The sequence below is a fragment of the Gastrolobium bilobum genome, unplaced genomic scaffold, assembly GCF_033153095.1.
Source record: "Gastrolobium bilobum isolate Gb01-03AN ecotype WA unplaced genomic scaffold, APGP_CSIRO_Gbil_v1 utg9368, whole genome shotgun sequence".
NCBI classification, from domain to species: domain Eukaryota; kingdom Viridiplantae; phylum Streptophyta; class Magnoliopsida; order Fabales; family Fabaceae; genus Gastrolobium; species Gastrolobium bilobum.
Window position 1 is genome coordinate 25,411 of NW_026898673.1, and position 16,899 is coordinate 42,309.

At 33.0% G+C, this 16,899-nt stretch overlaps 2 protein-coding genes across 2 annotated transcripts; one reads left to right on the top strand and one right to left on the bottom strand.

Annotated features, from left to right (window-relative positions):
- The first annotated feature begins 2,262 nt into the window (after positions 1-2,262).
- Positions 2,263-3,483, top strand: LOC133318190 (early light-induced protein, chloroplastic-like). The gene is made up of 3 exons (XM_061520174.1): positions 2,263-2,509; positions 2,666-2,767; positions 3,019-3,483. The coding sequence occupies exons 1-3, from the start codon at positions 2,357-2,359 to the stop codon at positions 3,361-3,363; spliced, it is 600 nt and encodes a 199-aa protein (XP_061376158.1). The 5' UTR covers positions 2,263-2,356; the 3' UTR covers positions 3,364-3,483.
- Positions 3,484-4,364: 881 nt separating this feature from the next.
- LOC133318196 (uncharacterized) lies at positions 4,365-11,608 on the bottom strand. The gene is made up of 18 exons (XM_061520184.1): positions 11,196-11,608; positions 10,444-10,686; positions 10,019-10,082; positions 9,791-9,920; positions 9,550-9,694; positions 9,138-9,386; positions 8,974-9,058; positions 8,198-8,300; positions 7,806-7,931; positions 7,609-7,722; positions 6,622-6,740; positions 6,421-6,508; positions 6,240-6,332; positions 6,019-6,108; positions 5,735-5,854; positions 5,539-5,630; positions 5,180-5,237; positions 4,365-4,738 (listed from the first exon to the last, which is right to left on the bottom strand). The coding sequence occupies exons 1-18, from the start codon at positions 11,383-11,385 to the stop codon at positions 4,661-4,663; spliced, it is 2,187 nt and encodes a 728-aa protein (XP_061376168.1). The 5' UTR covers positions 11,386-11,608; the 3' UTR covers positions 4,365-4,660.
- Between the last annotated feature and the right edge of the window lie 5,291 nt (positions 11,609-16,899).

Below are 16,899 nucleotides of genomic sequence, written 5' to 3' on the forward strand. Positions count from 1 at the left end.
TCTGACACTGTCATTTGATATTATTTGCATTTTTCAACTTTGGCCGTTGAAAAATAGCAATGAGCTGAATTTTGGGCAATAGCTCCATTGGTCAGATGTCATTCTTTAAAGCTTAGAGAGTATCTAAAAAGGAAATTAGAATGTGACTTCATTAGTCCCTTCTCCAGAATACCATAATCCAACTTCAATTTTGGGCTCTCAATTCATTAAGAGTGTTAAAATTACACGATTTCAAAATATACTTGGTAGGAAAAATTCCAATGTGGTTTAATACTTTGAATTACTATGCACAAAAATAAATATCTATATTACACTTTATTGTCCCTATTCTCTCTTTGTTATTTTTTTATGAGCCAACGTTTGGTTATGGAAGATATTTGTTTATTTTTTTTAAAATTCTCTCATAAAGCTGTAAAAAAATAATTATTTTTTACCTAAGTTAATTTAAATGCGTACTTGATCTCAATTGAACAAGGCTAATTACAAATTCATAATTATGTGGAAGAAAAAGTTACAAATTCATAATTATGTGGAAGAAAAAGTTCATAATTTTCTTTTTCTTTTCTTTTGAAAATTTGTTTATTTTAATATTATTTATGTAATTATTTCGTAACCTTCTTTTTACATAATGAAAATCACGCAGTTCGACTCTTATAAAATTTACTATGTAAAGGGTTCACAATTATCAGTTATTATGTAAGAGATCATGATAATAATAACTATTTATGAAGCAAATAATATACACAGTGAACCAGGATTAAAACCCACGAACAAGGGAAAGCCAAGGATTGATTTAGTAAAATTTGGGTAGTTGGCATAAATTCGAACATTAGTATCACTATTAAATCCCATAAACAAATTTCGTATGATAATACATAATTAAATAATAATATCCACGACGAACCTTGATTGAATCCTATCAACTAGAGGTGTTAACGGGCTTAGCCGAGCCGAGCTTTAATCTTAACGGACTAAGCCTGTATTTAAACGTGTCCAACTGGCCTTAGCCTGTTACCTGTTACGAATATAATATTGACCTGTGGCCTGATTTATTTATAAAAAATAAAAACCTGTGGGAAGTCTGTCTTAGCCTGTTAGCATGTTAAAGAATAAAAATAAGAGAACAGAATTCCACAAAAAATCAATTTCCAGATAGAAACCTTAGCTTCCAATTTGCAGCAATAATTTACAAAGTCTACAATAAATAAATAAAATTAAAATGAGAAAAAGTAGATAACAAGTTATATTATCTTAGCCCATTATAAAAAAAGTGTCAATAAAAATAAAAATAAAATAAATAAAATAAAAAATAAATTGACACAAACGAGCAGTGCAGAGTGGAACGAATGAGTTTTTGTGGGTTTGTTTGTGTGAAGGAGGATGAAGGATAATATAGAACATCACTAGTAATTCCATAAATATACATAAATTCAATATATATCCAAATAGCATAATATAGAACAAAATCATTCAAAAAGTCTGTTAAACCAATAAAATAGGGTGAAATAAATTGATGAGAGAGAGTTATTACAAGTAGTATAAAAAATATAAATAAATATTTATACACTAGGCTAGCCTGGGAGGCTTTAAGGCCGAGCTTGAGGCTTTTTTATTAAACGAGCTTTTATACAAAAGTCCAAGCCTGGTTCCAACACGAACTTTTATTAAACGAGCTCAAACCTTTACGAGCCGAGCCAAAGACACCTGGCTCCTTTACCACCCCTAACATCAACAAGTTATCTACTTATCTCATACTTCATCTACAAATTTGAAGTCTTAGTTCAATCAATTCTTAGAAGTAAGGCATATAATCTTTTGATTTCAAGAAGCGTTCAATGAATTGAACTTGAGTTCCCAGCTAATGTGGTTTGGATAGAAAGCATTTTGGTTAGAGCAATAAAAGGGTATTAAAGACACAGTTTTTGTTTCCTGTTTAATTAAGGATGCTGTGTAGTCAGTGTAGCCACGCCACCAATTATCCAGAAGCCTGTAGAATATTCCAGAATTGTCCTTACCAACCTAAGAAGCGGTAACAATAACTGAAGTCCTGCAAATTCCAAGTCTGTAACAATTGTAGCCTCAGATTTACCGAGTGGAACCTTTTGGTTATGATGGGAGCCACGTCTCCTGCTTTTACAATGTGTGGACAAGTGAACCCACGTGAACCAATTACCTTTAGGACCTATATACACATGACGTGTAACCAAAATATCCACCACAATGCTTGCCCTATTATTCTATTTAAACTACCTTCTTCAATGCTTTACCTACCATCTAAGGTGTAGTAACGCTCCCTTCTAACTAGTCATTGTATTTAGCTTTGTATCGCAGTTACACTTTTAATACCAAATTTTCCATGGCTACCTCATCTTATGCTATGCAATCTATCTTGGGAAGCCCTATGACCCGCTTCTCCAGCAGGTCCAGGGTGAACCAATTTAGCATTCCTGCCACATACATGCCTAACCTGAGAAGGAATGCTAGCCTGAGAGTTCGGTCCATGGCTGAGGTAATGGTTCACATATCTAATTTCATATCTTGAAGTATATATAGTTTGTTTTATGCTTGAATATCAAATGGGTTGTTTTGTTTCCTTAGGAGTTGAGGAACAATCATATGTAAACCTTATGAATCATTTGATTTTTATTTTTATTTTTACATGCAGGAAGAGCAGAAAGAGCAACCTAGTGAACCTGCAACCCCAGTTACACCACCACCAGCGGCAGCACAATCTCAGCCACGGCCAGCCTCTACTCGTGCACCTAAGGTAGGCCAACATAGTGACCTAGTTGTTTGAACAGTACTTTTGATTTGTTTAGTTATGCCATTCACCAATATCCATTCATGGGGTGATTGTGGTATTCTAGGACTATATTTCTTCTGGTGTAAAGTTGGACATAACCATAAGAAACACTTATATAACTGTATCAGAAGATTAGTTATGCTTATTCAAAACTTTAATATTGATTAATAATATGAGATCCCCCACCATTGACATGAATAATGGCATTATGGCAGGTGAGCACCAAGTTTTCGGATGTGTTGGCATTCAGTGGACCTGCACCTGAGAGGATTAATGGAAGGCTTGCCATGATAGGGTTTGTAGCTGCAATAGCAGTGGAGATAGCCAATGGGCAGGGTGTACTTGAACAGGTATCCAATGGTGGCATCCCATGGTTCCTGGGGACAAGTGTGGTCCTGACCCTTGCATCCTTGATTCCCCTATTCCAAGGGATTAGCGTGGAGTCTAAATCCAAAGGGTTCATGTCCTCGGATGCTGAGCTTTGGAATGGGAGATTTGCTATGTTGGGTTTGATTGCTCTGGCTTTTACTGAGTATGTTAAGGGAAGTACCCTGGTGTAATATAGTTTTAAGGCGCAGGGAAATGATCTTGAGGATTGCTACCAAGAAGTTGATGTATTAAAAACTTAGTTCTTTTTCTAATCTACATTATATTATTTTATAGTGCAATTGCACTGATCATATGCTAATTTCTTGATATTGACTTGTTGCTTGAGAACTTGAAATAACAAGAGCATAACTACGTGTAGTTAACTACACAGATCAAACGAAGCCTTCGTAATCCGTCAATAATCAGAGTCCTTTCAGAGTATTGATATTTGTAAAAACACTCTTTTGCTTGATGTAAAGGAAACTTGTGTCGCTGCACATCAAGCAATTGATTTCCATTAGTTCTTGTTCAAATTTATCCTGTCCTGGAAAATAAAAATGGTTTGAAATGGACAAAATTAAGAACAGCAAGCTCTGTACATTATGTGAAGTACTATTTACATACATTTAATTTAAAACAATAAAACATTGTCATCCGCCCCAGATCTTTGAAGATTCACATGATACTTGAGAATTTAAGAAGATCAACATTGGAACCTGATGCATTTCAGGACAAATAAAATGCCACATTAACTATGAAAGTTAATTGAATCAATCAGATAATTATTAAACATATCGATCGTTTAGTGCAATTATAACTAATGATATCAAAAATTGTGTTTAAGGAAACTATAGTGGACCTCTTCCCTCAAAGAAAATGAGAGAAAACTAAAGGAACTAAAAATATGAAGCACCTAAGAAATTTACAGCTGTGATCGTGATAGCCTGCTCACCAAAATGGATAAACTAAAGCCGACAATGTTAAAATAAAGTAATAAAACATAATAAATTATCAATTATATCATCAGTATATTATTATCTCAATACTCCGTTATTGTTCAATATAAACAATCTTGATTAATGATAATGAGTTACCTTGATTATAACACTACAAAAAGTGTAGTTTACAAAGTTCAGTCACGTAAATGTAAAAGCAAAAAATAGTCAGAAGACCCCAAAAAAAAGAAGGTTGTATGAACAACAAAATTCTTAGACGAACAACAGTTAATTACTGAGCACATCTACAAAAGCTATGATATGACATGGATATTGGCGTCACCGCTTATTCATTACATAGATATCTCACTTTCATCTACGGGAATGAACCTCTACACCCAAATTTATGAACAGAAAGAATGAAAACTATACATATCTTAGCAGCTTTTTCTTTCCTTTTCTTTTTTTCAGAAATCTTATAAGCTATTTCATATGTACAAATATTCCCAATAGAACTGAAGTCTTCGGCAGCCACGTGTGTTGCTTCCCCCAGCTATGGATCAAGCTGATACTCGGGCTTGTCAAAATCACCATTTTGGAGTGTGTTTCCCACCGCCCCATTTTCAAGTTTCTGCAATCCATTACAAGTCAATGACAAGGAAATCAATACCTCGCATCCAATACAAATGAAATTAAAATCACATCATGCACTGCACGAAATTGATCTTGACCTAACACTACACTGGACAAAGCTACAAGTTGGAAGGTGGGAACCAGATTTTCCGTCCTTTAATTTCTTGTTTCATACGTCAAGTATAATGGGGTGGTTCAATTTCGCCAAATAGACAAGACTTGGATATCTCAGAAAATAAATGTCCCTTCAATTATGCATTACATAAATGAGGTTGAGAATGGTAATGATGGTAGGCATTTATCCATCATGAAAACAGAAATATAATAAAGAAAAAAATAGAAATGTTATCACCCAAGAAATAAAAAATAGATTTGTACTATTTAATTAGAAGTTGCATGTAAACGCACACAAACACACCCGAGAGAGAGAGATGCATACTTTTGTATGTAGATCAACTGGAAACAAATTTATGGCTCCTGCGTTGAATGTGAATCCACTGAAAGTGACACAATATTGCATTAGTGACATGCACAGAATGAAAAAAAAAAAAACCATATAATTAACAAAAATTCAAATTAATAATAAGATAGATAATAAAGTTAATCCCCAAGGGCCAAGACCTAGAGTATCTCAAGTCTCAATACTCATAATGATTACCCAAGGCTAGTACTTAATTAGCAAGCACATGCAGTTTACAAGCAGAATGAAATGAAATAAAACCAACAAATTTCACAAAAAGAGTAAATGATTACAAGTAGCCTTGAAACTATGTGAATAAGAAGCTCAAGGAACCATACCAACGGGATAGTAGTAGCTGCCAGACATATGGGATAAAAAACTCCTCTGGATGACTCTCTTGTTCATATGTGAAGCGCAGTTGAGTAAACATCTGCCAAACAAGATACAGCTTTATAGAAACAAAACAAGTAATCCTCCTAATGATATTCCCTACTAGAAGCAAACCACAAATCAAGAACTCTATTTCCGTCTTACCTTCATTCCATCACCCCTCCAAGAACGACAATTGACAATTATCACTTGGAGCACTTCATTGACTGACCAGTCACCATCCACTCTTTGAGCATCCATACGACTATTGAAAAAATCTAATACCTGCAAATATTTAATCGAAACATTTGTCAAACACCCAAGAAACACGATGTACTATACAAAAACAAGATTCATTAATGTGACCACAAAACTTGCTCCTGTAAAAGTTGCAAGATGTCATAGGGTAAGCATATGTTGTAACTTTTACTTTAATATACTAAACATACAGTATAAATGTTTTCAAGCAGTTCATTGAAGCGTGGATGATTCTTGAATGGCTGAAAGACTTCCTGCCTGTGCATTACTGCATATACTACCTGCCCCGGTCACATAAAGAAAGCAATACAGTAGATGCAAAAGGTCATAATGTAAATTTTGACTATTGCGAACTAGATAAAAATAATTGAGATAAATCTTCAATCAATCAAGCAGAAGATCAAATCATTACCTCGGGATTCCGAGGCAGTGCATAAGTCAGGATTGCATTTATTATCTCTAGTACAAGCCTCAAGAAGTCAGTATAAATGTGCAACTCAGTTGACTGCACCAAAAGAATATTTAATTTAGAAAAAGGAGTACTCTAAAGTGTGTAATCAATAGAACCACAATAGCTCCAAGATCATATATACCATATCTTCTACAAGACTGTTTCCTTCAATTGAGTTGCCTTTTGCAATATGGAGCTTATTATCTCTGCGATCTGCTAATTTGTTATACCTAATGAGAAGCAATGATATGGTCAACTCTTTATCGAGAGATTACAAACAACTCAAGATATAATTTTGAAATGGACATAGTACATTATGAAGGCAGAGAGAGGAGTGACATACTTGCGTGAAAGCATATCAAAAAGACTGACTAGTCTCTGAGATGCATATGCACTCAAACGATGGACATGAGGTGCCATGTTTGCCAAAGTTGCCAGACATGTTGTGTGGAGATAGACATCCTATCATAATTCAATACATAACACAATGATTAAAGGAAGAGATATATATGAATAAAATAAAAGCAGTTTTAGTAGTTCAATGCACACCAACTACTTATGGAGACAAGATCCGAAACATTTCTAAGATTGTAAAAGTAATCAGTGTCTTCAATAGACATAGGATAACAAATCTTAATGCCTTCCAAGATCTAACTCCCAGGCTTGAGTAAGGGTAAACTTCCTGTCTGTCCTTTAAAACATACTCCTTTTCTGTATGAATACTACTTTTAATACATAATACCCTAATATCCTATTTTATCACACCAACTACAGATAACAGTAGATCAAGTAGATGAACAAATGCATACTTAAAGCTTACGTACTTAAGTAATAATTACATTATCAAGATAAAGAATCCTTGAAATTTAGGATTTGTAGAATTGAAATTACATGTGTACAGGAAAATATCAATGCAAACACTTTGAAATACACATTAGAATTTCAAGGCAGGATCGTATTTTCATAGGTCTGGGGGTATAACAGTAACCATATTAGTTGCAGTTTAGCATCAGAAGCAAATCCAATATAGGGCATTCCAGATAAGTACCTTTAATTGAACTATAACGGGACAAAGTATTTCAGATAAAAGAGAAACATCACAATCAATAGCATCAATCGGTTTATATATTCCATTAATAAAGTCATAAGTCATAACTCATAAGATATGGGAACAGTAGGACATCTCTCAGTAATGACCACATTAATTGGCCAATATGTTGGTTTTTTATACAATATATGTAATATCTAAATTAAATAATCAGTCAGCAGAAAAGGTCATTTTAGATACATGAGATTAAATTAATAGTCCAACTTGGTTTAAAATTCATACCCGTAGTTTAGACAAATTGTACTGTACAGTTCTGATAAGAATTATGACCATGAGGGAACCAAGAGAAGTCTGATGGAGAAGACGTTCTTTGTACCATGGAACACCAGTCAATATCTGTCCATTCATATAAGACATTAGCATTTAGCACAATCCTTGCAGTTTTAGGACAAAATATAATGCCAAGAGACAACTCTTACCAGCTTATGAATGCTTGCATTAAAAGAAGAATCTTGACTAAGTATGAGAAGTATAATCAGCAACATGTAAATTTGATTGGCTGTCCTCCTCGGAGCATTGTACAGAGCTTCCAAAATCGGCATTAACTGTTAATTTCAAAAGATAAGAAGGAATCAGAATAAGGCTCAGTCTTCAGTCATTCTAGATGTACCAGTAGGGCCCATATGATTTAGAATGACTTAAAATAGGCAGTTACATATATCACATGATATTCAAGTATATACATGTTTCACAAAGCAATAAGCCTAAATAGAACTTCATCTGAAAATTCTTCTTTTAACATTTACATATATAAATACTTAATTTATTCCCACTTTCTTCATAGGATAAACTTAGGTTTCCTGCCTCATACCAATGTATCCAGATCAGTCCGCACCAAAACATACTCCAGAAAGGCACAATTCCCTTGCAACAATGAGTACAGCAGTAGGACAGCTGCCTCATCAGCTAAGCATCTGTAGAAGAATAAAAGTAGCAAGATTTGAAAAACAAACAATGTACAAAATCCAAAATAATGAATTGCAACTAGAATGAGTGTATGACATTGACACTACATGCATACATATAATTCTGTACATATAAAAAATTGTCCAAAGTGGCAAGAAATCCAAGAATTCTTGCTGTATCTAGAAGCAGGGAAAATGAAGGACACTTATTACAAAACAGATAGTCATGGACCACAAAGTACTAGAGCCTCAAACCAAGAAACTGAGGTAACAGGGACACAAAGCTGCAAATAAGAACTGCATAAGCCACAAAAGCAAGAGGAAATATGTACTGAATGACTGAGCACCAAACATGAAAGGGGCAAAAAAATGGAAGAAAGTCTGATTTATTACTTCTTGTACTTTTTTCCTCCTTTTCTTTGATTTAAGTATCAATAGGTGAACAGAGAAGTATAGGAAACAAGATTTCTAAATGTCATAATAAGACTGATCTACAACTGCATATTCTGATCATCACATATTTGAGAAACAGAAGTTTTCAACTTGTCATCATGATAACATATACTCTCAAAACATGTGAATTGTATTCTGCAGAGATTGACTCAATTAAAACCATAGGTAATCATGATACGGATGTAGTATGTTGATTGTCAAATACATATACAGGCAGCAAGATACTCACATGCCAAAGGTATCAAACAATGAAGCAAAAGGTAACTTTATGTGTCGACCATTGTATGCATTGCCCTCAACATCCACACGATCCACTGCACTAAAAGCTCTGATCAAATATTGCTAGCCTACTTAATCAATTAAAATAATATACACATATGAAAAGTATATTACATTCACAATCAATTGCATGCTCTAAGGCCTTGCAGTAAGGGTTGTCAGAAAAATAAGGATTTTCTTTGAGTAAAGAATCTGATGCAGAAGATTTGTTATTCTCAATGGCAGGGTAGTCCTCGATCACAGCACATTTATGATAATGAATGAGCACAAGAAGCACCGGAAGACTCCTATCCGCTATAGGACTTCTTGATCTTTCACCACTTGAACTGGCCAAATAACTGAATGGCAATAAAACAATATTTGCTGCAAGGCAAAAAAAAAAAAAAAAACACCAATCAGTACGTTTCCAACCTTTACACAAGAATCTTGCAGCAATAAGACAATTATGATAATATTATTAAAAGAGCATATTTAACTTCAAAAAATCCATAAATATTAAATAGAAAAGTGAATCCAGTCACCGTACCAGCTGCAGAACCAACTCTCTGCAGCACACTACTCTGACTTCCGTCATAAAAGATAGAATAAGTTGTTCTATTAAATGGAACACTAGGATGGGCTATGAAATTTAGAAGCAATCTGCGAACAACTGAATTAACCAGAAAGCTGTCCTGCAAAAACAACGATGCACCAACCTGATATTTACTATCTGCAAATACAGAATAACTCAACAACCAAGATTTGATGTTCAAATCTCAACTTCTAACCTGAGCCATTGCTGCATCAAGAAATGGGTTCACATCATTTGGTCCAGGAGATGGCCCACAGAGAAGCTGAGTTGACATTGCAATAATCATGAAATTAAGCAGCTCTAGATGTAGGAGAAATGTGTTGGGACTATAATAATAATAATTAAAAAAATTGTCAGGACAAAAAGTTCACACAATAACTCAACAAGATTTAGCAGTTCCAGTTACTCATGAGTCGTGGTATACCTCACTTCTACTGATGCTATAAAGTTCAGCACATTCCGCATAACGAGATTTTCAATGGTTTGATCTGTGTAAAAATTTAAAAAAATTAAGAAATCTGAACAACACTAATGCATACATAAAAACCTACAAAAAAAAGACTTGAAAGGGAAAAGTGACAAAATTCATATGAAACCCATGAAAAGTAAGGAAGTCCTTCAAACAAATGTCAAAAACCATGTATATATCACATCAAACACATGAGTTGACACCTAAACTAATATTTCTTAAGCAAGTAGGTGTCAAAATTCAGCTTCAGCCTTTACACATGAATCTTATGCTAACACACCACCCAAGATCATATATGCAACACGCAGAACACGGTTCAATGAAATTGATATGTTTGCAGATCTTAATTCTAAATCTGAAACAATGAGAGTTATACATACCTCCTAAAACATCCTTCGGTGCAGCTGCAGCATCATTATCATCAAGAGACAGGTATAACTGGATAGTATCGCCTTGGACATTTTCAATCAAATGCTTTAAAAATACTGAACTGATGTACGCTGCATTAACAGCCTTTTCATAAACCAAGGGTGGCACACCAGAAGTAGACATCGACTCTTGCACGTAGCATGCTAGATGGAACAAGATCTTTGCAAGATGCCTGGTGTGGCTATTGTTTTTGGCTGCAAGACAATTAGGGAAAACAAAGCAAAGCAAAAAAATTCAAATAAGATTTTGCCATGAGAAACAAATCTACTCTCCTTGATACCACAATATAATAACCTATACATTCAAGGAGAGTAAACTAAAAATCATTCGAATTAGTTTTATTAGAAAACCAAATTTTTTAGAGAACATTTAGCATTCTGAACCCCTTGATAGTTGATATTATCTTCCTTTAGAGAAAGGAAAATCACACTCCTACATTCTACCCCATAAATTAAATTAGTTCCATCAGAAACCCAATCTTTTAGAGAGAATATAAATATCATACTGAACTCCTTGACATATTCATAATATTGAGATAGGAAAATCATACTCCAACATTCTAGACCATAGATGTCATGAAACTAAGCTTTTAACCAATGCTATTCGCCGTGAATCTAGCAATTGAAGCCTCCCCTTCAAGCCATTATCGTTCTAAGCCTAAAAAAAATGGTGATCAGGGGAAAGTAATCAGAATAAGACTAACCCAATAGCTCGCAAGCTTGTTGAACACGGTGAGTGGGCCATTCAACATCGAGAGGAAGCTCCAGCAATTTCTGCCAAAACTCCGATGAAAGTGGGAAGGACTCGTCGCCAACGAAAGTCTCGATTAGATACTCCGCCGTCTCCGGCACGATTGCGCCACCCTTGCTCGGCGTTGACGGTACCGACCCCATTCGAAAAAAAGGGGTTTTTTTTTGGCGATTTGGTGTGTTGGGGTCGTTGATACTCGTCAAATCTTGTTAGCTATAAATTTGGTGTGAGATTCAGTGCAACGGCATTGTGCGAAAACTCGCCGAGAGATCAAAAGGGTTTGATCCGAAGACGAAAACGGAGATGGGTTTTGAAAATCTAGGGAGTTCGTGTATCGCGAGAAGAGAACAGAGTGAAGGAAGAGAAGAAGAACGACGACAAGAAGAAGAAAGAACTTCGAAATGAAGGTTTTAATAAATGCATTAATAATAAGGACTTGTTTGGATTAGCGGTTCTTTGTTTTGGATGTTAACTCGTCTAGCTTTTCCATTTTACAAAACTGCCCTTATAATAGTATAAGCTTTTAGACCTATATCTAGAAAAAGATTCGTTTATAATTTTTTTTATAAATTACACAAATTGAAGTGTATTAGATTGAGATTTTAATAGATTATTTTTGGAGGAAAAATTTCATTGGTATTCGATTAGGATTTTAAAGGACAGAAAAAAAGTCATGCAGTATTCAATTAGAATTTTAAAAGTTTATTTTATATTCCATCCAAATCTGTTGGTATTCAATCACGGTCTCAAACAAAGGAAAAACAATCTTGTGGTATTCAAAAATCTGTCAATTTTTAATGAATTTTCTATTAATGTAAATTTCGTGAGATTTCTTAGTGAGAAATATAAATAGGATATGTCTCTCACAATTTCACCCTAACTCCTAGGATTTCTTGAGATTTCTCTATTGCAGTGTTTCTTCTTAGTGGGTTGACCCGCTCAAAATTGGGTTCCGCCATGGGAGCTTCGTCAAAGCTCAAAGCAAATTTTTGAGCGATTTTTATCACAAAACAACCTAGAAAAAACAAACCAAAAAATTCTAATATAATCCATCACAAAAACAACAGATTTTTTTAGAGTTTTTGAAAGTTTAAAAAATAATTTTTCAAGCTATGGGTCGCGATTTTTCTTGTGAGTCCAAAACGATGTCGTTTGGGACAGAAATCAAGGTGTTTTTGTAATTATAATATATTGCAGGGTTATTTTAGTCTTTATCATTATAATTTTTTAATCTTATAACCCAAAACGACGTCATTTTGAGCTCAATAGATGAAGATAACTTTATCTCCGGTGACTGGATAAATACTTTTTCCTGGCACAAAAAGGTATGGTTTTTGTATTAAAAATAACATAAAACCCTCAAACCAATTTTTGTTTTACATCAATGAAACAATATCAATTTAAAGAAAGATTAAAATTTTCATAAAAATAAATCCTATATTTCGTAACAATACATTCATGAATGAAATTCCTTTGTTATAGGAAACGATTTCAAACAACTTTTGTATCAATAGATAACTAAAAACTTATTTTTCAAAAGTTCCAAAATAATTTAAGGTTTTAATGTATCTATTGAAAATAATTTGAGAATCTTTCTAAATTTCCATGTAATAAAACTCAGAAATTCATATGCGAAATTTTCTTAAAATACTAAATGAAAACATGCATATGATATATAGTTAGAAAACTCTTATAACTGTTCCCCCGCACTCCGGATTAGTCCCATAGCCGGCTCAAAGAGTCGAAGCTCGTGGGGATACCGGAGGGAGCCAACTCGTCTCAAAGAGATAATTAGGGTTGGGTAACTCCAAAAAAAGAAAACTCTTATCACATAGAAAAAAAATCCCAAGGTTTCTAAAATCAATTGACAAAAAATCAGGAACAGTGGCCAAAGTGTCACTGTTGGCAAAAAAAAATCAAAATGCCACGCCAACAGAAAATTTTGTCAAAATGCCACGTGGCATATTTCGCTACACTGTGTAGCGAAATACGTGTGCAAATAATTTGCTACACGGTGTAGCGAAATATGCCACGTCAGAAACAAAATGCCACGTGTCAGACAGGTGTAGCGAAATTCTCCCTGTCTGACACGTGGCATTTTGGTTCTGACGCGGCATATTTCGCTACACCGTGTAGCGAATTATTTGCACACATATTTCGCTACACGGTGTCGCAAAATATGCCACGTGACATTTTGGCAAAATTTACTGTTGGCGTGACATTTTGGTGTTTTTTTTGCCAACAATGGCACTTTGGCCACTGTTCCAAAAATTCAAGCAAAATTTTATAATGAACTTTAGGCTCTATAGGTAAATTTAGAATTATTTTAATAAATAAATAAAAATTGGGTCTTATAATCGTATATGCATAGCTCTTGTATCAAATGAAAAAGATAATTTTAAATCATTGGTCAAACCCAATAGCATGAACGATAAAATGTTAATGCATGGACGACTATTATAATTTTAGATATGTAGAGAGTTGTTGCTAAGCAATTTTGAATGTCTGTTAAAAATTATATTATGTTTTATTGATTGAGAAAATTATATTAGGTTTTAATTTTTTTATTAATATCATTGCATTTCTTTGGTATTTTTTTATTGACTCTTGTAATTTTGAATGTTTGTTAAAAATTCATATAATTTTTTAAAATATTATAAATTCTATTAAAATCCTTTAAAATCCAATCTTATGAAATATTGATTGTAAAAAATTTCTTTTAAAAAAGTCTTTAAAATTCGTCCAATTCTAAATAGTTTTTAAAATCTAGAGTAAACACCATTTTTGGTCCCTAACAAAAAACACGGTACCCACTTTAGTCCCTTACAAAAATAAATTAGTCAGTGAGTCCCTAACAAATTCAAAGTGGACCCATTTTAGTCCTTTTGAGGGAATAATATGGGTCTTTTTTGAATTTGTGAGGGACCACGATTTTAACTAAATGGGTCCACTTTGAATTTGTTAGGGACTAACTGACTAATTTATTTTTGTAAGGGACTAAAGTGGGGGACCGTGTTTTTTGTTAGGGACCAAAAAAGATATTTACTCTTAAATCTATAAGATTTTTTATCTCAAAAAAATCTTTCAAAATCTTAATCCAATACACCCCTAAGTAAGTCAAACATAATATAGTTTGTAAGAGTTTGTAAATATAATATTTCTCATATTTTATATAAAAGTGTGATAAAACTCTACACAAACCGCATTATATTAACTTATTAAGTAATAAAACTTGGGGAAAGATATTGTAACAATCAAGTTGTGTTACTACCATGTTACTATCAATCAATCTCACCGTTAGATCGATTATGTTGATCCAACGGTTATATTTATTTTCATCTTTGTATAGTTATGATTTTTCATATTTAAAATGAAAGCATTAAATATGAGAAATCATAATCATACAAGGGGTGTGCAAAAAAACTGGTTCACTTGCCCTGCCCTTGATCCGACCTTGACCCGACCCATAAATACCCATATTTTTTGAACTGGTTTAAATACTGACCCACTTTTATTTGAGTCAGTTTTAGACCTGACTCGTTTTAATATTGACCCACTGACCCAAAACTTGACCCATACCCATTATGTGAAAAAAAAAATCACAATTACATTAAAAGAAAAGTTTTAACGTAAAACAATTACGTCAAAATTTATTATGGAAAATATTTTCATAAAAATTTTGACGAAATATATTTTCCTCAAAATTTGTGACTAAAAACATATCGGTAAAAAAATTTGACGGAATATTTTTTTTTTCAAATTTTTTTACGGAATCTAAATTTCGTCAAAATATTTCACAAAAAAATATATTCATAAAAACTTTCGACGAAATACATTTTCATCAAAATTCTTTACACATTTCAAATTTCGGCGAAAGTTTTCGACGGAAACATTTTCGTTAAACTTTTTGACAAAAAAAAAATTCGTCGAAATTTTTAGCGAAACACTTTTCTATCAAAAATTTTCGACTAAATATTTTCGTCAAGTTTTTTGATAAAGAATATATCCATCAAAATTTTCAACGGAACACATTTCTGTAAAAAAAATTCGTAAAATTTTTTGACAAAAATATTTCGATAAGAAATTTTGACATAAAAAATATTTTGTCTAAATTCTTTAGAGAATCTAAATTTCGTCGAAAGTTTCAAATGAAACATTTTTCTCAAAACAATTTCCATTGAAAATTTCGACGAAACACATTTCCATAAAAAAAATTTCGACGGCAAAAAATTTCATTAAAATTCTTTATAGATTTGAAATTTCGGCGAAAGTTTTCGACGAAAATATTTTCGTCATCAAAAAATTTCGACGTCAAAAAATTTCATCAAAATTCTTTACAGATTTCAAATTTTGGCGAAATTTTTCGACGGAAACATTTTCATCATCAAAAAATTTTGACGGCAAAAAATATCGACGACAAAAAATTTCATCAAAATTCTTTACAGATTTCAAATTTCGGCGAAAGTTTAGAAAGTTTTCGACGGAAATATTTTCGTCATCAAAAAATTTCGACGGCAAAAAATTTCATCAAAATTCTTTACAGATTTCAAATTTTGGCGAAAATTTTCGACGGAAACATTTTCATCATCAAAAAATTTTGACGGCAAAAAATATCGACGACAAAAAATTTCATCAAAATTCTTTACAGATTTCAAATTTCGGCGAAAGTTTAGAAAGTTTTCGACGGAAATATTTTCGTCATCAAAAAATTTTGACGGCAAAATATTTCATCAAAATTCTTTACAGATTCCAAATTTTGGAGAAAGTTTTCGACGGAAACATTTTCGTCATCGAAAAATTTTGACGGCAAAAAAATTCATCAAAATTCTTTACAGATTTCAAATTTCGGCGAAAGTTTTCGACGAAAAAATTTTCGTTAAATTTTTTGATAAAAAATATTTTCGTCAAAATTTTTAGCGAAACACATTTCCATTGAAAATTTTCAACTAAATATTTTCGTCAAGTTTTTTGATAAAAAATTTCCATTAAAATTTTAAACGAAACACAGTTCTATAAAAAAAAATTCCGTAAATTTTTTTGACAAAAAAAACATTTTGACGAAAAAAATATTCTGTCAAAATTCTTTAGAGAATCTAAATTTCGTCGAAAGTTTCAAATGAAACATTTCTCTCGAAATAATTTCCGTTAAAATTTTCGTCAGAACACATTCCCATCGAAATTTTGAACGAAAAATATTCCGTCAAATTTTTTGACAAAATTCTTTTTTTGTTTAAAACATTTGATGGAAGAAATCATTTTCGTCAAAACTGTTGACAAAAACTAAATTTCAATAGAAAATTTTTTTTTGTAAAAATTTCGACGAAAAAATAATTTTGTGACGAAATTTTCGTCTTTTGCAACGACAAAATTTTGTGAGAAAACCAAGTCAAAAACGGGTCATGTCAGATTTGACCCAGTTCAGAAACCAAGTCAGACCCACTTTAGAAACCAAGTCAGGTCAGATCCAAACTGGTTCTGAACTAGTTCAACAAAATCCAATCCAAGTCAGACCTGACTTGGATCAAATTAAAGCGGGTCGGATTAAAATATCTGACCTATAAAAATCAAGTTGGGTCGAGTCGGACAAAAACCTGACCCGACCTGACCCATGCACAGCCTTAGGTGGAAATAAATATAAACAAAAAAATTTAGAAAAT

What these genes read in the sequence shown, in the direction of transcription:
- LOC133318196 (XM_061520184.1), bottom strand. Translation starts at nt 11,385, where the DNA reads ATGGGGTCGGTACCGTCAACGCCGAGCAAGGGTGGCGCAATCGTGCCG. An exon ending in ACAAGCTTGCGAGCTATTGG is followed by an intron (nt 10,687 to 11,195) that starts GTTAGTCTTATT and finishes ATTGTCTTGCAG; the next exon opens with CCAAAAACAATAGCCACACC. An exon ending in GGACTGATCTGGATACATTG is followed by an intron (nt 7,932 to 8,197) that starts GTATGAGGCAGG and finishes TGAAATTAACAG; the next exon opens with TTAATGCCGATTTTGGAAGC.
- LOC133318190 (XM_061520174.1), top strand. Translation starts at nt 2,357, where the DNA reads ATGGCTACCTCATCTTATGCTATGCAATCTATCTTGGGAAGCCCTATG. An exon ending in GAGTTCGGTCCATGGCTGAG is followed by an intron (nt 2,510 to 2,665) that starts GTAATGGTTCAC and finishes TTTTACATGCAG; the next exon opens with GAAGAGCAGAAAGAGCAACC. An exon ending in CCTCTACTCGTGCACCTAAG is followed by an intron (nt 2,768 to 3,018) that starts GTAGGCCAACAT and finishes GCATTATGGCAG; the next exon opens with GTGAGCACCAAGTTTTCGGA.